The following is a 26,629-nucleotide window of genomic DNA, read 5'->3' as shown; positions in this document are numbered from 1 at the left end:
ATATTCGATAAGAAAAAGTCGATAGATTTCGAATTTCTGTTTAAATTTTTCTATTGAGATTTTTCTATACGAATGCCTGGGTATCAATTTTCTAAATTTTCACCTCTCGGATTCTGTAATTCAAAACAAAACAAAATCCAACGGAAAATTTAGTGCCCAATAATTCTAATAGAAAAAATGTCAAGAGAAAAATTCGAACAGAAATTCAAAATATATTGACTTTTTCATCAAACATGTAATAGAATCAGCGCAAAAAACAAGTAGAATTTTTCAATATAATTCCAATAGAAATCCTATAGAAACGCTATAGAATTCCAATAGAATTTCCTAGCGAATTCGCAAAATTTACTACTGAATTTTTTCATGCGTGTATCCATCGGGCAGAATCATTATTTTCCTCAAGTGAACATGTGAATTTAGTCATCTCTCAACGAATCAAAAACTATGTACTTCTCCTCATGACAGGGCTTCCACGAGCCTGAACCCGTGTACATACGAAACAAAATACTCGATAGGTTTACGGTTGTGCATGAACTGTATAAATCATAATCACCAAGTTTCTGTTCGAAACTCCAATGTTTGTACTCAGATCAATCCAGTGGACGGGGGAATTTCGAGGGGTAAGGGGTAATTTTTGTGTATCTGTAAATTAACCGAGTTGGAGAGAAGTGTATCCTCGTGTTTGAAACAAAATGGCTTGTACATATTTATACATAGAGTGAGGTTCAATCAGAAGTGAATACTAGTGGACGATTGATATTGGTTCGCAATTTAATAAAGACGGTAATAGATGCATTATTGATTTGTTTTTTCTTCAACTCCAATCACTGTTAATTTCCAACTGAAATTTACCCAACAATTTTAAGTTTTCTTTCTCTCTAATAAAATGAATAATCATTCATTGTCAAATTAATTTGAGCACAAAAGTGTGATCCAATTAATTACATTGCACGTTATTACATTGTTTTTCCTTCATTTTCCACTTATAATAAATTTTCGAATGAAATAGTCAATCAGTCATTGTTTTCATAAATTAATTTGATCAAAAAGGTGTGATCCAATTAATAAAAGCGGTAACAGGTACATTATCAAATTGTCTTTTCTTCATTTCCAATTATTGTTAATTGCCCACTGCGATTTCCGAAAGGAAATAACATTGGAGTGAAATGATTTGCCTTTAAAATTCTCTCGTTGGACATTTGAAGCAAAAATATCTCAGCAGTTCTCGTTCTTTCGAATAAAATGACCATTCATCATTCTTAATGATTCTTAATTAATTTGAAGAAAAAACTGTAATCCAAGGTGTTCGAGCTGAACTTGACGTATTTTTATTAATAAAAAATTAAGATGTATTTGATAAGAGCTAATAAATTGGCATTGGTTGTTGGGTGAGGAGTAGTCCGAATCGTCTCTTTAACGTTATCCTCTCCCTGGAGTACTTGTCCTCGGGTGAGAATCGAGCTGAAACCATAAATCAATGCAAAAGCTTTTCTTTTTGCTGACTATGCATACGAAAAAATTTCACAGGAAAACTTAGTGAATTCGATAGAAAAATTCCAATAGAAATTATTCCATACAAGAAATCAGTGGATTTCATCTTTCTATGGGAAGTCCTCAATATGAATTTCTCAAATTTTTCTTGTCCTTTCATTAAAAATGAAACAAGAAAATTAGAAAATTAGAGCTGAGGAATTTCTATAGAAAAAAATCACAACGGAATAAATTGTATTGTAAATTGTATCGAACATTTCTATAGAAAATACTTCAATAGAATAAATTATGTAGAAAAATTGAATTGGAATATTTTCCATTGGACCCTTCGATTGAAAAAAATATGCAGATCAGCTTCACCGTTTTCCAATGGAAATTGTTCAAAAACTAATAGAAAGTTCAACAGAAATCCAATAGAATTTTCTACGCTGTTTCAGGTCTTTCTATGACATTTTTTCGTGCGTGTGAAGAAGTGAGATTTGCTTGGGAAATTACCTGGATGTGCTGACAGCGTGGGCTTGCCATCCGGAGCAACTTTCTGCAAGAGTAAACAAGGAGAAATTGAGTGTCGTATAACCTCTCTGGGCAACGTTCACTGTACAACAGGAAGATTAGTGAATATTTACCTTCAGCGTGTACACACGCGCGCCCTTCTCATTCAAATAGTACATGAGATACATCTCTCAGGGTTTATCTTCGCTAAAAGGAGTTGATTTTGTATTTTTTCACAACAGAACGCAGCGAGATCCTCACGTGTTGGGTTTGTTTGCGAGAATGTTCAATATGAAATCGACAATCGATACTTTATATCGATTTTTTACGCGTCGAAATGTCGGAGGAATCGATAACATTCGCTCGATACATCGATATTTTTTTGTTTTTGAAAATTTTTTTTCATGTCTTTTTTCCATTTTTTTTCAATTCTCAAATGCAAACGATTTTTTCAATTTTTTTATGAATGAATGATATTTTTATATCGATATTTAGGGGCCGATATGTATATTGGCATATCGATTATTTCGCATGTGACATTTTCTAAACTTCGAGATATCGATATTTGATTCAAAAATTTCGACCGATTTACATTTTCAAAATTTTTAATTATTTTATTGAATCATTTTTTATTTTGCAAGAGTCCGGAAAAATTCATAATTTATTCATCTCCTTTAGAGAAATCATTCTTTTTCCTTGAAAATTATGAAAATTTCCCGACAACTATTCGTGGAAATCTAATTTATCATATTGTAAATAGACTTATGTGATAAAAGCCGCATAGCTATTATTATTGTAAAGATCGAGTGGATACATCTAATAAATAAATAACAGTTTATTAAAGAATTGGGGACGAAATAAATACAAAACGAGATATAAAAAGAGATGAGACGTCCGCGGAATAGGAATCAAGATAAAAGAATAATGAGACACGGACGAAAAAATTTAATAGAAAAACCTATCGAATTCATTAGAAAATTCAATTGAATTTCTATTGAACTGTTCTATTAGTTTTAAGCTCGTGTGGTATTCGGGGGATTATTTTTCCAATCCAAATGTCGGGCAATATAATTGGACCATGAGACGAAACTCACAATTGAGAAACGAAAATTGTATAATTAACACAACAGCATTCAATGTGTGTGTCAGCACTCAATGTGTAGTTTCTCTCATCACAAAAATTAGTAAATTGATGCCAAATTGTCTTCTTCGTTTTCTCCGTATTGACGGGAATATTCCCCTTCACTTTTTCATCAATGGTTTTCAGGGGAATGAACTCCGAATCTACTCATTTCGAATAAAAATCCTCGGATTACCGCAATTGAATTCAATCTGTCAGTTTGACGAGGGGTTAATTCGACTACATGATGTTTTGTTTTTTATATAGGAACTACCAGAGAAAATTATCAAAAAATTATCAGTTGAAAACCCTGTAGCTTGTACCACGTGATCTCGAATGGGCCAATTATATCGCCCGATATTTGGGTTGGAAAAATAATCAGTATAAAAAGTCGATAGAATTCAATTTTTCTGTATAATTTATTCTATTGAGATATTTTCTATAGAATTTCCTCGGCTCAAATTTTCAGTTTTTTCGTTTGATTTTCTTGATGAGAAGAAAAGAAAAATAAAATGAAAAAAACTTAGAAAATTTGAGTCGAGCAAATTCTACAGAAAATCTATGAAAAGAATAAGTTATATAGAAAAATCGAATTCTGTTGACTTTTTCTATTGAATGTTTTCTATTGAATATGTCAATAGAATCAGCCAAAAACTAATAGAAAATTTAATAGAATTTTCTAACGAATTCGATAGGTTTTTCTATCAACTTTTTTCGTGCGTGGAAAGAAAGAGACGATCGTGGAAAAGGCCAAATACGCACTACTCCTCTCTTGAAAAGTTGTCGCCCTGACAGCGCGTCTGTTAAAGGCAATGGTAGTGAAATTTCAGTTAATTAATAATTGGAATGGTATTTCAATTATCTGGGGCCTTCAATCCAACTTTCTTCCAAAAACCCAGATGGAAAATAACAGAAAGAGAGAAGGTTCGACTTGAAATGATTCATTTGCTCTTGATGCAAGGTTCTTCTTCCTACTGAGCTACAGTTGTCTCTCAAGGTTCCTCCAGAGGCATGGAAGGAAGTCGAGGATTCGGACTGAAAAAAAATGTTAGGAACAGCAAAAATCAATTGTTCAAATTAATCCGAAAACGTTGGAAAGGAATAGAAATCTATTCAAGTATTTACATTAAGTATTAATTGTTGGCAACTATTCCCAGATAACACATTGACATGCCCAATCTTTTTGGAGATAAATGATTAAAAGCAGGGAAATAGGGGATAAATACATAAAGGAAATAATCTTCCCGAGGAAAAATTAATAAAAAGAAGTAAATCTTCCTGAGAATCAATGAATAAAGAAAACGAATCATCTGAGAATAGTTGTAGCCACCAACCAATATCAGGATAATTATAATGATACAAATACCTGTATTGTGTCATTATTTTGTTGGAAGCAGTAAGCCGGGATATGAATGACCTTCGGCTTGGCACAAGCAGATCCCCCAATCTGAACAACTACTTCGTTTAATTTATTTTCTGAATAAAGAAGGAAAAAAAGGTTGAAAAAATATCTTCCACTGAAATCTGAGCAAATTTCATTCACACTAGAAAACAAATGAATGCTACAGCCCCTTTATCAAAAATTACCATTTAATGACAATTAACAAAGACAAATAATCGAAAAAATAGCCATATACACATTAACAATTAAGACAACGCCTCCTTCGCCCCCGGAGTGAATACTTTGATTTGACGATCCATAAGTTTATAAAGATAAGTCATTCTCTCTGGCCAGTGGTGTTTTTTTCGGATAGAGTCCATCCTCCATACGACCGTGAGCTTCCCAGAGATGTCATTAGCATGACCAGTACTGAGAGGCTCCACCATGATGTTAAGATGAGCCATACGTCTGAGCCCAATAACAATGATATCAGGCTGGCAAGAGTCTGTGTTCGTTCTGTACGTGTGGGTCATTATGCAGACCGACATTTTTGGCTCGAACTGCATCAAAGACCTCAAGTACTTGACGTACGTCCAGACATCAGTGAGACTCAAATTCATGTCAAACAGGTGACTCAGATCGTCAATAATGACTGTTACAGACTCTCGAACCTTGGCAGCCTCGAAATACTTCGCCTTGAGGGCCACGAAGAGGTGACGAACCAAGTGCTCGTCCAGTTTCATGGCATCTGGAATGACATTGTCCTCCATTATCCTACGAAAGTTCTCCGATAATTCTGGTTTAGAGGCGTCCACTGCATCGTGACCCAACTCCTCGATGTTCTGCATTATTGTCTTCATGGGCTCGACGACTGTCACTTCCCCCCTCTCTCTGAGAACGTTCAAATTGTACCCCAGTTTCATTCCAACATTGTGGTAATGACCGAAGGTGTTGTGGAAGAGCACCAGGCAGATGCCCTGGCCCTTCTCCAGGGCGTGTGACAGCACTGTGTTGATGAGGAAGTTTGCGTCACTTCCATGCTGCTCCTCTATCATCACCATTCTCCCTCGGAGGTCCACTTGGTCTATCCCGATTGCACGACAAACTGAATCAGTCATTTTATTCTCCTAAAATCAAAATTCATCAGCGAGGATTTCAGGTAATTGAAGATAACCTCAAATGGTAAATGTTTCACGACGTGGTTTTTCGTGGGAAGGTACTCACGTGTAATGTTTCTTCTTAATAAATAATTATCAAACAAGCTTGGGTTTTTAAATGTTAAGGCAGTCCTTTTTCTCGGGGTATTGGCAGTTTTGGTTAGCGAAAATTTCCGAATACTCGGGGGAATTCAAAACTCACGTGTTTACAAATCTTGTGGCGCTATCTGATAATTGGGGAGAGGATGAGTCACTGGTAAAACAGGATTTATTTTGCTGCAGGTATCGCGTATGAAAAAGTTTTAATAAAATTTTGTTATTTTTTTTTATTTTCATTTTTTTCTCAAAATATCACGCATGAAGAACCTAGAGAATTCCTTGGAGAAATTCTATTGGATTTCTATTGAACATTTATTAGTTTTTGGCCGATTCTATTGAAATGTTCAATAGAAAATATTCTATAGTAAAAGTCTAAGGAATTCGATTTTTCTGTATAATATATTCTATTGAGATATTTTATATTTTCTACAGAATCTCCTCGACTCAAATTTTCTAAAAAATTTTGTTTGATTTTCTTGATGAGAAGAAAAAGAAAATAGAATGAAAGAAGCTTGGGAAATTTGAGCCGAGGAAATTCTGTAGAGAATATCTCAATAGAATATATTGTATAGAAAAATCGAATTCCTTTGACTTTTTCCATAGAATATTTTCTATTGAACATTTCAATAGAATCGGCCACAAACTAATAAATATGTTCAACAAAAATCCAATAGAATTTTTTAACGAAATTGGTAGGTTTTTCTATAAAATTTTTGCCTGAATTCCATTGGAGTTCTATGTTGAAACTCAATTGGAAAATTTTAGTAGTTTTTTTATGTCAATTGTATGAGAGATTATGCAATTTTACCCTGTTATTTTGTTACGAGATATTTGATGGAAAAAAGTCAATAGATTTTTATTTTTTTATAGAAATTCTTGGACACAAATTGCCCAACTTCTTTCCTGATCAAAAATTCTAATAGACATAATGCCAATAGAATGACATATTGTACGGAAGAGTCAAAATCCGTATATTTTGTTCTATGAATAAAGAATCTAAAGATCCATTGTTTCATATGGAAAATCAGAATTTATATACTTTTTTCTGTGAACGAATATCCATTGTTAAACGCACGTGAAAGTTAAATAATTTTTAATGGTATTGACGCAAAAAAATCAATTCTCTAGTAGACTTTCAATAGAATTATCATAGATTTCCACTAGTAATTCAATGGTGTTCCTTAGATAAAGTGCTAGGATTTTCTATTAATTTTTTCCGTATGTGATCTTTTATATTATAAATCTATTGCCCATTCTTTGGCCGCGATTCACGCAAAAACAACTGAATGGATTTCAATGGTGTTTTTATTATTAGTTTAGTATGCACCGTAGAAACTTCTAGAAAATTTCACAAAAATTCTAGCTTCTGGAAAAAGTTTTCTAGTTTCTGGAAAATTCTAGGATATTCTCGAGTTTTCGAGAATTATTTGAGATTTCTACACTCTCGGGGTATTATAGAAAGTTCGAGAAAATACTTTGGTTTTACAGAAAATTTCAGGAACTTCTCGGGTTTTCTAAAAAAATCATTGAGGTGTTTTTTTCTTAATTGCAGGAATTCTTAAAAATCTTGGTAGGTAACATTTTTAAATCTATGCAGGGGAGGGTGGGGTGAAATGGACAGTTTCGACTTTTTTAAAATGATTCACAACTCAGAAACAAATTTATCAATTGAGCTCAGTTTAGGCTTGTCACAAAGGGACAAAATTGTTCTTTGCAGTGAAGAAAAAATAATCAAATTTTATCAACATTTCAACCCCTCATTAACATTTCTAAAAAAGTCAAAAGTGTCCGTTTTACCCCAACCTCCCCTATTCATATTTATAAAACCTTCGTAATTTTCTTTGTTTTCAAAAATGAAAAAATTAATGGACAAACATAACATTTTTCAATTTATGTATTTATATTTATGAACCCTTTGTATTTTTTTTTTTTCAAAAATGAAAAAAATTGATGGGTAAATGAGTATATTTCAGAGTGGAATGCCCCCTAAACAAGTTTTTAACCAAAAATCTCCCGAAAATGCCACAATTTCTCTCATGTCACCCATTTACTCTGTTTTACCACGAGAAATATGCTGTCCCTGACAACAAACCACGTGGCCGTGACACGATGCGCGCGTTCCTCGTCTCCCCTCCCCCCCCAACCGACCAGGTATATCAAATATATACTCTCGATATGCACTCAAATCAGTATCAGGCGGACAGCGACCAGCGCATCGCCACCGTGTGCACCACCAAGCGAGCACCATTCACGAGTGTAAATATCAAATAACTCGATAAACCTTACGTTCTCTCAATGTGATTCCAAGTTTTAGTCGATCATGAGCACTCAGCGGCATGTTCACCCGTCAGTTTGAATTTTTCCTTCAGTTTGAGTGCACGATTATGCACCTGACGTGATAATGCAAGTTCATGACGTTCGTTCACCTTGCCCTTTCGTTTCTTATTTACATTAACTCATTCGTTCAAAGTCTGCACTGAAATTTCAATGAACTTATCACGATTTTCCGGATAATTTTCATGACTTTGCTCTGAACTTTCCCCCTATCGACTTGATTTTTCATTTTAAAATTCTATTTTGCTACTAAAAACTCAGGATTTATGCAGTTGTTTGGGATGAGGCGATGGTTTTTCGAATTTTAAGTGAATTGATTATGCAATTACTCACGATTCAGCTGAATAACTAGAGCATCTGATTTTCACATTGATTGTATCGATTTGTGTAGCCTGTAGAGGAATAGATAATTGAAAATGGACTCGAAAGACTCAAAAAAACTCGCACGATGGTACTTCGGCGGTGTTGCTTCGTCCGGAGCTGCCTGTGTTACTCATCCATTAGATTTACTGAAGGTATTTAAATTAATTACTGACAACAGCCACATTAATTTATTCAAGTACGTTATTTGTCGTTTGGCAGTCACGAAATAATTTCATTTGGATGTGTGTAATTAACGAATTCGAATAAGAAAATCTGTTCGATTTTTACTGAGAATTCTACGATTTTTACTCGATTAGAAGATCTCGAATAGCAAATATTTCATTCTTCGATTGAGACATTTTCTATAGGAATCCCTCGACATGAATTTTTCAAGTTTTTTTCTCTTTTTATTAGGGAATCAAATGAAAAACTTGGAGAATTCGAGCCGAGGAAGTTCTATAGGAAAGATCTCGATGGAATAAGTTGTATAAAAAATTGAATTCTATGGAGTTTCTATAGAATATTTTCCATTGAACATTTCTGTTGAAAATAAACGCGCAAATGAGCTGCAGAATTTTTCAATAGAATCGAACAAAAATTAATAAAAAACGTTCAATACAAATCTAACAGAGTTTATTAGATCGTTTGCACGTATGAAAAAATTTAATAGAAAACCTCAGTGAAGTCGCTAGAAAATTTTATTGAAATTTTCTAATCTAATTTTTTTGTTTGATTAAAAAAAATTGGAATTTTCATGGTGAGGAATTCCTATAGAAAATATCTCAATAAAAGAAATTGTATAGATGAAATTCGGCTCATTTTTTCAATAAAATAATTTCTCTTCAAGATTTTCTATAAAAAAAATGTGCAGTAAAAATTCAGTAGCGAAGCGGTAAAACGGTTTAACTCGACTTAACTCATCTGAGTTATTGAGGGATATCTCCGAGTCTAAAGGAGATAACGAAATTTTTGTAGTGACCTTTTTTATAGAGTGAATTGCGTGCTATAGACAAGGTCATACTAAAAATTTTGCTATCTGTCTTAGATTCTGAAATATTCATCGAAAACTGGCAAGTAGCCAAAATCAACTTGAACCGTTTTACCAATTCGGTTCTGAATTGTCGAAAATAGTAGAGAAGATCTCGATGGAATAAGTGGTATAAAAAATGGAATTCTCTGGAGTTTTCTATAGAATATTTAACAATAGAATTTTACAATAGAATCAACCAAAAACTAATAGAACGTTCAATATAAATCTAATAGAATTTATTAGCTCGTTTGCACGTGCGAAAAAATTTAATAGAAAACTTTACTGAATTCGCTAGAAAATGTTATTGAAATTCTCTAGAAATTCTATGGGGATTCTATTAAAATTCTAGGGAATTCTTGTTGAAATTCTATTTCTTTTTTGCTCTGATTCTATTAGACATTCGATAGGAAAAAATCAACAGATTTTGATTTTTCTGTTTGTATTTTTTTCTTGAGATTTTTTCTGTTAAAATCATTAGGCACGGATTTTCGAAGTTTTTTCTGCTATATTTTTTATTGTCTTCCATTACAGGATTCGAGTGAGAAAAATTTGAAAAGAAAAATTCCTAAATCCTGCCCAAGTATTCTTACAAAAAAAATTCTAAGAGAATATTCATATAGAAAAATCGAAATCTATTGACTTTTGCTTATCAAATATCTTAAAGAATCAGCGCAAAAAAATAGAATTTCAACGAACATTCCCAAGAATTTTAATAGAATCCCAATAGAATTTTCTAGCGAATTCGTTAAGTTTTTCTACCGGATTTTTTCATATGTGTGAATATATATTGTCACATTGAATTTTTATTTTCTCGTCGGCAAAAATTTGACTCTGTATGCAATTGAACTAGATTATGATATGAATTCTTTTACATTTTACATTATTATTTTATTATTTTACATTTTTACATTTTTAATAAGAATTTAATGTGATGGTTTCGATGATAAATACTCATGAAACTTTACTCCCCAGAATATTTAGAATGCTCTGAACTCATTAAACTATTAATTCCCACAAACTAGATATGTAAATCTGGTTATTCAAATATTTTTTCCGTTTAGCCCTTGAAATTTAAGGATTTTGGTAGAGTTACCTTCCCAAAATATTTGGAAAGTATCTCAAAATCCGCTAGACTCACGAAATATAAAAAAAACGATGTTTTTAAAAATAATTCTTCTCAACTCTTGCTCTCAGAGAGAATCTTAAAATTAACTACGCATTTTAGGTCTCAATACAAAAAAAAATTGAAAGAAATTCTTGAAATTCATTGATTTTGGTAGAATTACATTCCCAGATAATTTTTTAAACATTTCTCAAAACATGCTCGATTTGTCAAAAATTAGAAAAAAAATATGTTATTAAAAGTGAATTGCTCTCAACTCTTCTTTTCAGAGAATATTTAGAATTTTGTGAACTCGTTAGAGTATCAATTTCTCCAAAAATAGACATGAAAATATGTCGATTCAAACATTCTTTATATAACTCATCAACTAACGTTACGTAACACGAATCCAGAATTCGGCACCACTGCATGGTCAACGAAAAATACTATTCCATAGAACAAAAAAATAGTCAGCGACACAATTGATGCTAATGCTGTTTATTCTAGGTTCAACTGCAAACGCAACAAGAGGGCAAAGTGTCAATCATCAAGCACACGTTGAAAATTATAAAGAAACAAGGATTTTTAGCACTTTACAATGGCCTCAGTGCTTCCCTACTGCGTCAGGGTACTTACTCGACGACGAGATTTGCAGTTTACGAGGTTTTTTGTGTTTATTGAATTTTCCTGAGGAGAGGTTTCATTATTTAACACTAGAAATTTTCGATCAGGTAGTGAAGCAAGGGATTGAGAAGCCTGGAGAGGCTTTGCCATTTTATAAGAAATTGTTGATCGCCGGATCGGCTGGTGCTGTTGGAGGAATCTTCGGGACACCTGGGGATCTTATTAATGTGAGAATGCAAAATGATATCAAATTGCCACCTGAACAAAGGAGAAAGTGAGTTGGATATGAATTTTGTTGAGAGAGAATTCAAATTTCCATGGAATTTTTTGATTTTTTAATTCTAATACCTCAGAATCTGCATTGCTAAAATTTTTTATCCAATGACAGTTGAATTTCTTGAAATTTAAAGGAATTTCATAATTGAGAATTCTCTGTTTCATGAAAAATTTTATGAAAGCAGTTTATTTTAGGTCAATTCACTTATTATTAATTATTTATCTATCGTTTCCATTCAATTGCTTCATTGCATTTTCAATAAAATTTGAAATTTAAGAATTCTTTTTCCTTTGAATTAAATGCAACGCCCTCTTAAAATTACTTCTAAACTTTCCACGAAATTTCAGTTTAGAGACTTCAAATATCAACAGAATTTCTCATTTTTCTTTTCTAATATCTCAGAATCTACATTGCTAAAATTTGTTATCCAATGACAGTTGAATTCCTTGAAATTTAAAGGAATTTCGTAATTGAGAATTCACAGTTTCATAAGGAAATTGATGAAAGCTGTTCATTTTAGTTCAATTAAAGTAGTATTGGTTATTTATCTATGGTTTCCATTACTTCATTAATTCAATTATTTCAGTAAAATTTGAAATTTTATGACTTTTTTCCCTTTGAATTAAATGCAACGCTCTCTTGAAATTACTTCTAAACTTTTCACGAAATTTCAGTTCAGAGACTTTAAATATCAACAGAATTTCTCATTTTTGTTTTCTAATATCTCAGAATCTGCATTGCTAAAATTTTTTATTCAATGACAATTGTATTCCTTGAAATTTGAAGGAATTTCATAATTGAGAATTTGCAGTTTCGTGAGGAAATTGATCAAAGCAGTTCATTTTAATTCAATTAGAGTATTATTGGATATTTATCTAGTTTGCATTTAATTACTTTATTGCATTATTCATGAAATTTGAAGTTTCATAATTTTTTTGCCTTTGAATTAAGGGCAACGCTCTCCTGAAATTATTTCTGAACTTTCTACGAAATTTCAGTTTAGAGAATTCAAATATCAACAGAATTTCTCATTTTTCTTTTCTAATATCGCAGAATCTGCTTGAGAATTTGCAGTTTCGTGAAAAAATTGATGAAAGCTGTACATTTTAATTCAATGAAATTATTATTGATTTTTTATCTATTATTAACATTTAATTTGATTTTTCATGTGAAATTTTTTGACTTTTTCCTCTTAATGCAATGTCACTCTACTGAAATTACTTCTAATCTTTCCACGGAATTCCGATTTTGAAAATTCAAATATCAACAGATTTTGAAATGACCGTTGAAATCCTTGAAATTTAAAGGAATTTTATATTTGAAAATTCAGTTTCATGAGAAAATTAATGAAAACACTTCATTTTAGTTCACCTTAATTATTATCTATTATTTATCTATTATTTTTATTCAATTCTTCCATTAAATTTTCAGTCAAATTTGAAATTTCATGCCTTGTGTCCACGAAATTCAGTAGCGAAGCGGTAAAACAATTTACATTGACTTAGCTCTCAGCTGATTTGTTGAGGAATATCTCCGAATCTAAAGAAGATAGCGATATTTTCGTAATTACCTTTTTCGTAGCTCTTAATTCTCTCTACAAAAAGTTTATAACACAAATTTTGCTATCTGCCTTAGATTCCCAGATATTCATTAAAAACTGACCAATAGTCAAAATCGAATTATTTTTAAAACAATTGATCATTGCGAATTTATAAAAAACCCTTGAAAATGAATTTCAGTTACAAACATGCGTTGGATGGACTGATAAGAGTAAGTAAAGAAGAAGGTGTGTCCAAATTATTCAACGGCTGTTCGACAGCTACTGGACGAGCCATTTTAATGACAATAGGACAATTGAGTTTCTATGACCAAATTAAACAATATCTCCTGCAATCTGGGAAGTTTGAGGATGATCTGGGAACGCATTTCGTTGCCAGTCTCACGGCCGTAAGTTTCTAAATCCTTAATGGAAATGAACAAAAACGAAAAAGACAATCGAAGTCAATGAATCGATCAAAGTAATGGACTTGATTGATTCGTAATGGCTATTTGATCTGTCTAGACCGGTTGTAATAGACTCTTTCATTTATTATTTAGGGAGCCATTGCCACGACTCTCACGCAACCTCTGGACGTTCTTAAAACACGTGCTATGAACGCTAAACCTGGTGAATTCAAAAATATCGGACAGCTAATTCTGTATACTGCAAAACTCGGACCCTTGGGCTTTTTCAAGGTAAAATTATCTATTTTTGGGTCAAGGTAAAAGAGATCACGGATCAATAACTCAAGCATAAGAAGAAGAAACAAATTTTCAATTGGTATTTAAAATTATTTATTTATTTTTTATTATTTTATTATTTAATTTTCATCATTTATTCCACTGATGTTTTTAGATTAAGAGTCCTAGTAACCACAGAGACTAATACCTAAAATATCATTGATTATCATTATTTGATTTCGGTTTTTGGCTGAAATATGATCAGGGATGACCATCAATCTTTCGATACATTGATTAAGGTTTAAATCTACTGATCAAAATTCAAAAATAGTAAGATAATTGATAATCTAAATTTCCAATTGATAATTGATTGAATATTTAATGATGTGGAACTGTAAATTTTTTTTATTAGGTAAATAATACTAAATTTCTAATAAAAGATTTTCGATTATCCGAATAATGGTCAATCTTCCTGACTAAATTATGATTAATGATTAATAAATAATTCGGCATTTGAATATTTAAACTGATGATTACATCAACAACAAATTTAGGAGTAATGCTAGCCAATTGACTCCTTAATAATTTAACGGTAATTATAATTTATGGATATGGCTATCCCTGAATGTGATATGAATGAATTTGAGAACATACGAAAATCTGGACAACTGATTGAATTTAATTCTACGACATTCAATTTTAATAGAAAAATCCCGCATTTTCTATTCAATTTCTATTGTAACTCTATAAGAATTCTATTGAAAACTCTATTTGTTTTTTTAAAATTCTATTAGAAATTATGCATTGAAAAATGTCTATAGATGTTGATTTTTCTATATAACTTATTCTGTTGGAATTTTTTCAATATAAAAATTCTTGGGCATAATTTTTCTAAATTTTTTCTTCTTGGATTTTATTACGGAAAACAAATAAAAATACAATTGAAAAAACTTGGAAAAGTTATGCCCAAGAATTGCTGTAGAAAAATAAAAATCCATCGACCTCGAATTAGAATTTATTAGAATTCGAATCCATCGAATTCTAATAAAACTTTAAGAGAATTCTTATAGAATTTCAACCAAAATTCAATAGAATTCCTTATAGAAAGCGCTAGGATTTTAATTAAATTTTTTCATGCGTGAATCCACTTGACATTGAGAATTATTATTAATTTTCCAGGGTTACATACCGGCATTCGTTCGATTGGCGCCGCACACAATCCTCACGTTCGTATTCCTGGAGCGACTCCGAATTTCCTTCGGATATATCCCAAGCAACAAAACAAACTGAACAAAAAGCCTCGATAATCCCCACCTCATTGATCGTGTAAATAATTGCTTCCAGTAATCTTATTCGTTTGTAAGAATAACGAATCATTCCGTCAATGCAGTTTTTAAGGTACAATACACAAATCGAGACATTCGTAACAAACTTGACGCACGAAATATATTTCACAGAAAAACCTTGTGAATTTCCTAGAAATTTCTATTGGATTTCCATTCGTTATTGTAGATTCTATTGAAAAATTCCCCAGCAAATCTGCGCGTTTTTTTAAAATAGAAATGTTCAATGGAAAACATTCTGTAGAAAATCCTCCGCTCCAATTTTCAATTTTTTTATTTGATTTAAAAAAACTTGGAAATTTCATACAGAGGAATTCCTATTGAGAATATCGCAATAGAAAAATTTCATAGATGAAATTCTTTTGATTTTTTCAATAAAATAATTTCTATTGAACATTTTCGATAACAAAAATGTGCAGTAAAAATGGTGAAAAATAGTACAGTACTAACAGAATTGAATTGAATTTTCTATCGAAATCGCTAGGTTTTTGTATGAACGTTGAAATGATTCCATTCGTGATTCCAGACCTATTTTTTTTCGAACAAAATGGTAATATCAACTAACATATGACTTGTAAACATTCCATAAGACTATATTTTGTTACGTATATGCTGGCATATATTGCTGTTGATATACATATACAATGAAATTCCTGATGTCTAACGAGACGCACAAAGCGAGGTATTATTTTTTATGACGATAAGAACGAAGATTTCGATGATTCACAATTTTCAATGTTCTTTAATCAGTGTGAAACGGCGATGTCATCAGCGGAGGATTAATTGTGAAATTCCTAAGTGTATTGGAGATGTTGAGCAAATAAAAATCTATTTATTCTGACAGAAAAAAAAATTGAACTAGATATATAGTGATGGCGGAGTCATTGCAGGTCGATGGAGTTAACTTGATGTTACGTAATAGTAAATAGTGTTCTCATTCAAAATTGCTGAATTCAATTCATAATTTCAGTATAACACAATTACCATCTAATTTATTTTGAGATTTCACGTTAAATCAGCAATCGAAACAAATCGAGTTATTATTTTTCCTGGATTTTCCGTCATGAGATGAAGTTGCAATCAAATTTTCTTCCCAAAATATAATTATTTATACGATTTATGATGACAAGGAGAACATTTTCCTTCAAATGAACATCCGACAATAATTTTCGGAAGCCATAATCGTCCTTCAGACAAACGAAAATTACTCCAAAAGCTTTTTTTAGTCTTACAATTTTATACCAATTTTTATTACATTAAAATCGATTTTTCTGTCGAGTTTGAACTATTTAATATGATATTGTATTTTTCATAAGGACCAAAGGATTCATGTCATGTTATTTTGTTATCTAAACGAGCTTTGTAAAGAGTTGGAAACATTTACTGAATTTTCCCTAGGATAATTTATGCAATTCTTTCCGGGATTCGCTATCATCAAATCCAGTTTCAATCAAATTTTCTTCCCAAAATAAAATTATTTGTAGGAGTTATGGTGACAAGGACAACATTTTTCTTCAAATGAACATCAGATAATGAATTTCCGAAGCCATAATCGTCCTTTAGACCAATGAGAATCACTCCAAAACCAATTTTTTTGTCTTACGATTTTATACTAATTTTTGTTACATTAAAATCTATTTTTCTGTCGAGTTTTAACTACTTAAGACCCGGGTGTACTATCTTTCGAGTGTTATCTGGATTTTTTTCAACTTTCACAATTCAAAATTGTCAATTGAGTGGTACATCATGTAGAAATTCCCAAAAATTATGACAGAATGATAACAAAAACAAGCAGAGGTTCGAGCCCATTCGACAGAAGACATGTGACCGTTACTTCATCTGTTGTTTACCTTTTTTATTTTTCATTTCTACTAATTGCATTGGTAGTAGCCTTCCGAATGGATTCGTAGGAACTTCATTATTTGGATTGAAAATCGACAATTTCTATCAAATTTTGTGATTTTAAGCAGGCCATACTCTACAAAGAGAAAAATAGTGCCTGATAATTCAAAAACCATACTTTTGTTAAATTTTTGCAATAATTTCGACCATTTCGACCCATTACCTCACACCCTGTCCTTGTGACAGGCATCCATATTCGACAGGGTGTTTAGAAGAAGATATTCGACCTTCCGGTAAAATGGATTTATACAAAAAATTTAATATCTCCAGAACCACTCGGCCGATTGCGCCCATCCAAAATATGAATCTTGAATATCATGAGAGCTATGATCATACCAAATTTCAAATTGCTATTACCATTTTTCATCAAGTTATCATACGTACAAGGAGGAAGTAGCAAAAAAAACAGAAAAACGGGAATATCTCTGAATCTTTGTCTGGACGGGTATATATATTTTCATTGGTCTATATAGTGGCCACCGAGACGAGTATTTTGAAAAAGGAAAAATTGAAATCCGCGGAGCAGTTCTTGAGATATTTGACAAAACATATTTACACAAAAGGGCAAATATCTCAGGAACCGCAGGGCGGATTGCGCCGATCTAAAATACCAACCTTTATTATTGTAAGAGTTAGTACCATACCAAATTTCAACTCGCTAACCCAATTTTTTCTCAAGTTATCGTGCAAACAACAGTTTCAGCGAAAAAACGGACAAACGGCAATATTTCCGAAACTTTCCATGATCGGCATATAAGTTTTGATTGGTCTGGATAGAGGTCATCGAGCTGCGTATTTTGAAAGAAAAAAGTGTCAAATCGGTACAGTAGTTTCCGAGATATTGATGAAAAACGAAATTTAAACAACTTGATATATCTCAAGAACTACTGGGCCGATTGAGCTGAACCAGCGCGTCAAAATAGAGTTTATTCATAGCTATCAGGGACCAAAATTTCAGATTTCTATTTACCGATTTCACCGTATTTATGTTGAATTTTCGAAAAATTGTGCACCCAAAATCCAAGTTGTCACACACATACATACAGACATGACTGTAACAACATAATTTCTCCCCGTTTCATGACATTCTACAGTCGTTTACTAAAGTTCTGAAACAAAATACATAGGATGCAAGTTCAGATCGTTTCAGAACTTTAGTAAATAATTGTACATCATTTCCGATCAAAATTAGCGAATCGAAAAATCCGTCAATTACAAGGCTTCCATTCGGAAGCAAAATAGAAAAAATTCTGAACTTTTTCAAAGAGCGTTTTTAAGTGACATTCAGAATGAGTTGAAAACAGTGGAAATTACAAATATCTGATTCGCTGTGGCAAATTATCTATTAGCTGTCATTTTCCATGGTGAATAACAAAACACTAACTCCTCATGGGAAGTGGCAGCTAGGTATCTCAATTTTCAAAACAGTGGTATGTAGTCATCTGCCATTTTTATGTGATAAAAGAGTGATTAAAAAATTCTCCAAAATATTACAACTTTTTTCAAAGAGCCTTTTCCGTAATGTCTCTCTGCAGTGTGGGAAAAGATTTACGAAATCAGTCTTCCCCCTGCATGATATTGGGTGACAGGCCGCCATTTGTCACCGTAAATCAGATATATTTTTTAATTTCTTGTTATTCAACTTATTCTGTATATAAATTAAAAATGCTCTTTGAAAAAATTAAGAATTTCTTCTACTTTCTTTTGATTATTCATTCATAATTTTTCAAAACTTGTGCATGATACAGGACTCAATTGACAATTTCAGATGACGAAAGATGAAAAAAAACATCGAGATAGCGTTCGAAAGATAGTACACCCGGGCCTTAATATAATCTTATACTTTTCATGGGGCCACAAAGGCCTCACGTTACTTTTATTAAATTGTCCCTAGCACAGAATCTACACACTTGTGATGGAAATTGACTGAAAAAAATAATGTCATTCTTTCATTGACTAATTGACTAATCATCCACTTTATTGACAAACTCACTGATATTACACTAATCTATATATAAGGCGTATCAAAATGTAATTAAGTTGTACCTAGATGATTTTTATCACAACTTTGCAGCATCAAATGTGATAACATAATTTACTTCAGGATTAACACAAGATTAAGGATTATGTCATTTTTCGTAATGAATTATTATGATTTATATACAACACTATATTATGACTCGATTGTGCTTTGATTACTTGAAAAACTCGCCGAGAAAAACGATAAACATTTATTAGAACTGTAAAAATAATTCTTAATGAACACAGGACTACAAGTACGATGTAAAAATGATTCTAATAACAAAAGTATTATGCTTCAACGCAAATACTAACAATTTATTATTTAATTCTCTTTTATTCCGCTGGGGGATGTTTCTTCCACTGGTTTTTTAATCATTACTCGTGATGATGGAAAGTACGCACAAGTCAGTGGGAATATTTCACTCGAAGTCTGGTAAGTCTAAAATTTTTTCAACGAATTCAGCGACATTTGTGTCCTTCTTCGAGTGTTCTATGATGAAATCTAGTTCAAGAAGTTGACTGTAATTTGGACGGGCTGTATAGTCTTTCATTAAGCTGGAAGGGAAAATAAACTTTGGAGAAGATCAACTTTACAAGATAGCAAGATAACTCAAATGTTTAATTTTTCAAGTTTGAAAATGAGAACTCTAAAAGCTATCGATAAGTTCCTAAAAGATTGTAATATTAAGATCTAACGTTATATGTATAATAGTACGTAAGACAACAATCAGTGCTGTAACAGACATGCTAATAAAATGAAAAAACTGTTTTCGTTAAGCCAATAAATCCTGTACGGATTTCTAGAGCAATAAAAAAAAATGAGAACCAAATAATTTTGATCGCACACGTACGAACGAATTTAGTAGAAAAAACAGGCCATTCCTCTAAGGAATTCTATTCGAGTTCTATATGAATTCTATGAAATAATTTCATTTGTGTTTTGCGTCAATCCTATTAAAAATTATGTAACTTTCTTTTTCATTTCATTTAAAGCCGCATCAACTACTAGGTTCTTCGCGACTTTATAAAAATTGGTACATTAATAGTTATATCGTACATTGCAAATCATATGAGATGATGTAGGTCAGGCGAGGAGTAGGATATTCAAAAAATGCAGCCAATTTTATGAAGATTTTTTCACACATTATTGAAACCATTTAGACACCGTTTGCAAAATTTGAGAAACCCCGCAAGCAGGACAAAAACAAAAATGATTTTTAAAGTTGTTGCTTATACATGAGGTTAAATGAAGCATCGATAACTCGTGCATTTCCCCTATATTATCGACCAGTCGGCAATGTGGACAAAATACTGACATTATCGATGACCCATTTAACCTCATGTATAAGTAGCAACTTTCAAAACCATTTTTGTTGTTGCCCTGCTTCCGGGGTTTCTCAAATTTTGCAAACGGTGTCTAAATGAAGTCAATAATGTGTGAAAAAAACTGCATAAAATTGGCTGCATTTTTTTGAATATCCTACTCCTGGCCCGGTTATCCTTAAGGGGTAACAGAATGGTCTTAATGTTCTCAATTTTTCAACAAATTTCCTGTTGGAAGTTATTGATATTTTAAAGAATCGAAGCACATTAATCTCTAGGAGGTGATGATGCAGATCAATGTGCTTTGGGTTGAAAAAATATTGATAATTTTGAGCAGAAAATTTGTTTAAAAATTTCGAGCAAATGATGGCCTTCTGTTACCACTTAAGGGGAAACGGAACCCCTGGGTTTATATGAGTCTTTAGAATTGTGTTTTCTCCTGCAATTATTTTTTATTCATTGAACTACTTCATTGACTCAACAATGCGATAATTGAGTCGATAAAGTAATTTCATAGATAGAAATTAATAATTGTAGGAGAAAACACAATTCTAAGATTTGATGGAGACAAAGGGGTTCCGTCTCCCCTTAAGGATATTCATAAGTTTATTTACATTGTTTTTATCATTTAGTACTTCGGTCAACACAACTGGGAGCTTAAGTGGTTTTCTGTCACTGAATTATTTTGGGCATTCTAGTAGGACGTGTCTTACTGTCATGTTCACTTGGCAGTTCTGGCATACTGGTGGATCTTCTTTCGTCATAATAAAATTGTGAGTCAGTTTTGTATGGCCTATTCTGAGTCTGGTCATGATGACTTGATCCCGTCTGTTAACTCCGAGGTCTGGAGTTTTTTATCACTGTTAGTACGGATTTCGTGTAACTTCGTCGGGGCCAGTATATATAGACGTTGATTTTTCCATATAACTCCTTGTATTGGAATTATTTCTGTAAGAATTCTTGACCAAGATTATTCAAGTATTTTACTCTTGAATTTTATTAGGAAAATACAACGGAAAAAACTTGGAAAATTTACAGCCAAGAATTTCTATTGAAAAATCAAAATCTATTTACCTTTTTCTATTATAAATCTCTTAATAAAATGACAGGGTATGATTGCATAAGCTTCAATGGAATTTGACGCAAAGAACAAATAGTTTTTTTAACAGAGTTTCAATAGGGATTCAAGAGAATTCTTATGAGCTTCCAATAAAAATTCAATAGAATTTCCTAAAGGAAATGCTGGGTTTTTTTATTAATTTTTTTATACGTAATTTTTTTCAATAATAAAATATGAAATATTTCTATTTCTCGAATAATTTTCATTACAATGACAAGATTTGAAAAAAAAGAACAAATTCTCACCATTATAATCACAAATAAATAGAAGATTTAAGGCCCGGGTGTACTATCTTTCGAACGTTATTTCGATGTTTTTTTTCATCTTTCGTCATCTGAAATTGTCAATTAAGTCCTGCATCATGCAGAAGTTTTGAAAAATTATGAATGAATGATCAAAAAAAAGGAGAAAAAATTCTTAATTTTTTCAATCGGCATTTTTAACTTATATTCAGAATAAGTTGAATAACAACAAATTGAAAAATGTATCTAATTTACGGTGACAAATGGCGGCCTGTCACCCGCAGGGGGGAAAACTGATTTCGTAAATCTTTTCCCACACTGCAGAGAGACATTACGGAAAAGGTTCTTTGAAAAAAGTTGTAATATTTTGGAGAATTTTTTAATCACACTTTTATCACAAAAATGGCAGACAACTACATACCACTGTTTTGAAAATTGAGATACCTAACTGTCACTTCCCATGAGGAGTTAGTGTTTTGTTATCCACCATGGAAAATGACAGCTAATAGATAATTTACCACAGCGAATCAGATATTTGTAATTTCCACTTTTTTCAACTCATTCTGAATCTCAATTAAAAACGCTCTTTGAAAAAGTTCAGAATTTTTTCAATTTTTTTGTTATCATTCTATCATAATTTTTGGAAATTTCTACATGATGTACCACTCAATTGACAATTTTGGATTACGAAAGATTAAAAAAATCCAGATAACATTCGAAAGATAGTACACCCGGGCCTTAATTCGTTTGCCAATCCGTTGAATTTTTTAATGAGAAGATATTGAATGATATTTACGTACCACTTGGTGATGAGGTTTTCGAAGGCTGGAGAAAACTTGCCTGGGGGAAGTTTCGGAGGATCGTCCTTGACAACTTGTTTTAACTGTTCGAAAGGTGTGCCCCACGACTCGTAAGGGAATTTTCCAGTCGCTAGTTCAACGAGGGAAATGCCTAGTGACCAGACATCTGATCGAATATCGTACTGGGAAGGATTGCCTGATGGGTCTATCCTCTCTGGCTGCAATTTGTAATCAAAAGAATTATTATGCAAGTGATCAGCTTAAATAACAATTAAGAATCAGTAGCGAAGCGGTAAAACGGTTTTTCAATGGGATATTTTCGTACATGAATAATCATTAATTACTCAATTTTATTGAGATGATTCACTTACAGCCATGTAGGGCTTACAACCCGCATCAATGGTTTTAGCGACAGAATCAACGAGATATCCAGAGATTCCAAAATCACAGATTTTGACTTCACCCTTACGATTTATCAAAATGTTACTGGGCTTGACGTCCCTATGTATTACCCTCAGTTGAGAGTATAGATAGTGAAGGGCACTAACTACCTGAAATTATTCAAGATAATTCAGCAACAATTGACGAAAATTTGCTCAATTCAAAATAAAAGGTTCTCCCTTATATAACAAAAAGGGATTAAAGTTGTAGAACATTGGAGTATTTTCATTTTCTCCTGAATTTATTCAAAACCTTATTCAGTATGAACATCAATTGATGAATTGAACTTACTGAAAAAGCTATTTTTCCTAGAATATCCTCAGGTATTGAGCATCCATTTTTGTAGGCCTTTGTATAAAATTTATCTAGACTCATATCCATCACTTCCATGCATATCCAGACATCGCCTTCTCGAAACAATGCTCCGTAGAATTGTACTGTATATGGACAATCTGAACTTCTCATTGAAATATCCAAGTCCATCAACAGTCTTTTTTGTTCCTGTGTATTGACTGTTGCTGTGATTCTCTTTAAACAAGAACAAACAAAGTTGAAAGATTGATGAGGAGTTAAGTGAATTATTTTTGACGTCACAGGTGAAATATTCTGGTGATTAAATTAAAAATGTTGTTTGATTTTGTTTTCTTTTGAATCAAATAAATGGAGTAAACTACCCTGGAGAATAGTGCAGATATTTTTGATTACTTTTGGTGGTGACGCTACACTAGCAGCTGGAAGAGTTTTTGGAAATGTTTAGAGAGATGATTTGAGATGTTTCTGACATGTCAGAGAGAACAAACAAACAAACATATATGACGAACAGCTGGAGAATTCCCAAAAATCCTCGTACCCTTAATCTTTCATCACATTAGAAAATTACTTGTCAATATCTTCATAACTTGACAGCTCTGATTCTCTTCCAACAAGAACTAACAAAGAGTTTAAAGGTTGATGACGAGTTGATTAAGCAAATTATTTTTTATGTCACAGGTGCAACATTCTGGTCATTTAATTCAAAGTGTTGATTGATTTTGTTTTCTTTTGTGTCAAATAAATGGATTAAATTTCATTTTAGAGATGTTTAATGGGAACTATTGAAAAAATGTCAGCGGGAAGAACGAAACAACGCCACCAGCAGCTGGAGAATTCCCAAAAATCCTCGTAGTAAAAAATTAATAATCCCCACATTCAAAAACTACTCGTCAATATCTTCATACCTTCACAGCCATTATCGTGCCACTCTGCTTGTGTTTCATCTTATCAACCACTCCATAAGCACCTCTGCCCAGTACACACAGAGTTTCAAGATCATCAGCCTCAACAATGAATGTTTTTTCACCTATTGTTATAGTGGTTCGTTTGTCGAGGTTTCTGGGTGGTGTTCTGTGGCAAAAACATCATTATGACAACAATAATCATTACCATAATTACCATTAATTAAAATGATTTAAGTCGACTTAGCTCTTAGCTGAGTTTTCGAGGAATATCTCCAAATCTAAAGTAGATAGCGAAATTTTCCTGAATATCTTTTTTTGAGCTCTCAATGTGTTCTACCGAAAAGGTCATGACGAAAATTTTGCTATCTGCCTTGGATTGCGAGATATTCCTTGAAAACTGACAAGTAGTCAAAATCGACTTGAACCGTTTACCACTTCGCTACTGAAATAATGATTCAGAAGTACTTACACAGGCACAGGGGCTTCCTCCGACACTTGGAGCTTCAAATTTCTCTTCCCTTTGCGCAGTGCCATTTCTGTTATTTATAATTTCAAGGGTTTTACATTCAACGTAACAATCAACAGCAATAATGGACTCATTAGTCAGTCATTTCCACAATCACTTGAACAATCGTAGACTTTTTTTACACCTGGAGAAGAAACAAGCACTTTGAGGTTACTTCAAGTACTCAACTGTTATGAGCTCCAGTTCTCTCTGATGAAGAAATGAATTTTAGTGCATAGAGATGTTGTGACATCAACAGTCTCACAGGTACTCAAGCTATTTTGATGATTGCTGTACATTGGATTCTGAGTTAACCTCGGGCACAAATAAATTCAACGGTTCCGTCGCCCATATATGATAATTTCTGCCTCAGCCCCTAACTAAACAGACGGATTTGAGAATTGTACAGTGTTTCAGAGAAGTTTTCGGTCGTCTGATGTTTTTGGAGTGTTGCGGTGACATGGGACTGCAACTTCAGGGGGGTGACCACGTTTTGGAGGCGGTGGTACGGCGAGGAAGCATAGCACATGTGTGAATTTAGCCGGAAACCAAGGGACAGCAGTGAATTTGAAATGCAACAAAAATATTCGACATCAGTTATTTTTTAGCAATTTCCATGAAATTAGAAAAAGTGCTTTTTTGCAAACGTCCATACGATAATACACCTTTTCATTCTGGAAATCTAGGGGAAATATTTATTACGTTCCTGGAACTGGAAGATGTTCCAGAAAAATGATAAATGCTGATAAATATTGTCATTTAAGATGAAGATAGATAGATAGATAGATTTATTACATATATGCGAATTACAAAATTCAAAATGCAATGGGGTCTGGGAAATATATAACATGTGTACATATCAAATGCTTAGGTCTAATTAAAAATTGAAAGCTGAGCATACCAGAGTTGAAAAAAAAGCAAAGGGCAAATAGAAAAAAAATAAAATAAATAAAAGTTTAAGATCCTTGAATACAGGTTGAATATGATTCGAAAATACAGGAAATGAAGACAAAAATGTCTCTTAAACAACTGATGTTATTGGAAAAATAAATTTAAGATGTATACATTTGAGCCCTCCAAAATAATGATTTATATGTAAATTCGATAAGTGCCCGAAAATTTAGTGAATTACAATTTTCGAAGACCCTTTTTCGGGGATAATTTATAAATTATTTTTTCACCTTGATAATAATTTTTTTACTATTCAAATAATTTTATTTCTATTCTATTTCTTTTTTCCTAATTATTTATAGATTATTTTTATAGATTTATTACATATATGCGAATTACAAAATTCAAAATGCAAGGGGGTCTGGGAAATATATAACATGTGTACATATCAAATGCTTAGGTCTAATAAAAAATTGAAAGCTGAGCATACCAGAGTTGAAAAAAAGCAGAGGAAATAGAAAAATAAAAATAAATAAGTAAAAGTATAAGATCCTTGAATACAGGTTGAACATGATTCGAAAATACAAGAAATGAAGACAAAAATGTCTCTTACACAACTGATGTTATTGGAAAAATAAATTTAAGATGTATACATTTGAGCCCTCAAAAATGATGATTTATATGTGAATTCAGTAAGTGCCCGAAAATTTAGTGAATTACAATTTTTGAAGACCTTTTTTTGAGAATAATTTATAAATTGTTAATTTTTCATCTTGATAATAATTTTTTTACTATTCAAATAATTTTATTTCTATTCTATTTCTTTTTTACTAATTATTTATTACATTATTTTTCGATAAGATAGTATCTACTGAACATTTTCTATTAACAAAACTGATAGAATTTCTACTAGAAGTTCAATGGAAATCCCATAGAATTTTTTGTCGGAACTTGGAGAGTACTTTTCTGCAAACTTCCATAGGATAATTGGAAATTACAATGTTCGAAGACTTTTTTCTATGAATAATTTGTAAATCATTAATGTTCAATCTTGATAATAACTTTTTTCACATGAATTAATTTCCATTTTGTTCACAAATTATTTTTTAGATTTATTTTCTATCAGATCTCTG

At 32.2% G+C, this 26,629-nt stretch overlaps 3 protein-coding genes across 4 annotated transcripts; 1 reads left to right on the top strand and 2 right to left on the bottom strand.

Moving 5' to 3' along the window:
- Positions 1 to 4,680: 4,680 nt before the first annotated feature.
- Positions 4,681 to 5,858, bottom strand: LOC107037681 (elongator complex protein 6). The gene is made up of 2 exons (XM_015256341.1): positions 5,709 to 5,858; positions 4,681 to 5,611 (listed from the first exon to the last, which is right to left on the bottom strand). Exon 2 carries the CDS (start codon positions 5,600 to 5,602, stop codon positions 4,751 to 4,753), a length of 852 nt encoding a protein of 283 aa, XP_015111827.1. The 5' UTR covers positions 5,603 to 5,611; positions 5,709 to 5,858; the 3' UTR covers positions 4,681 to 4,750.
- Positions 5,859 to 7,943: 2,085 nt separating this feature from the next.
- LOC107037652 (mitochondrial dicarboxylate carrier) lies at positions 7,944 to 15,886 on the top strand. Of its 2 annotated transcripts, XM_015256305.1 has the most exons (7): positions 7,944 to 7,996; positions 8,466 to 8,589; positions 11,077 to 11,232; positions 11,301 to 11,467; positions 13,210 to 13,417; positions 13,568 to 13,705; positions 14,870 to 15,886. In XM_015256305.1, exons 2-7 carry the CDS (start codon positions 8,491 to 8,493, stop codon positions 14,978 to 14,980), a joined length of 879 nt encoding a protein of 292 aa, XP_015111791.1. In that variant the 5' UTR covers positions 7,944 to 7,996; positions 8,466 to 8,490; the 3' UTR covers positions 14,981 to 15,886. The 2 variants fall into 2 exon arrangements, with proteins under 2 accessions (XP_015111791.1, XP_015111792.1); XM_015256306.2 differs by lacking the exon at positions 7,944 to 7,996 and having other exon boundaries at positions 8,020 to 8,589.
- A 3,001-nt stretch (positions 15,887 to 18,887) lies between these two features.
- LOC107037658 (dual specificity mitogen-activated protein kinase kinase 6) lies at positions 18,888 to 25,044 on the bottom strand. The gene is made up of 6 exons (XM_015256313.1): positions 24,570 to 25,044; positions 24,101 to 24,266; positions 23,175 to 23,411; positions 22,814 to 22,993; positions 22,443 to 22,660; positions 18,888 to 19,512 (listed from the first exon to the last, which is right to left on the bottom strand). Exons 1-6 carry the CDS (start codon positions 24,632 to 24,634, stop codon positions 19,377 to 19,379), a joined length of 1,002 nt encoding a protein of 333 aa, XP_015111799.1. The 5' UTR covers positions 24,635 to 25,044; the 3' UTR covers positions 18,888 to 19,376.
- Positions 25,045 to 26,629: the final 1,585 nt, after the last annotated feature.

The sequence above is a fragment of the Diachasma alloeum genome, unplaced genomic scaffold (assembly GCF_001412515.2).
Source record: "Diachasma alloeum isolate Michigan unplaced genomic scaffold, Dall2.0 Dall_scaffold_00269, whole genome shotgun sequence".
NCBI classification, from domain to species: domain Eukaryota; kingdom Metazoa; phylum Arthropoda; class Insecta; order Hymenoptera; family Braconidae; genus Diachasma; species Diachasma alloeum.
This window is presented reverse-complemented; position numbering and strand designations above follow the sequence as displayed.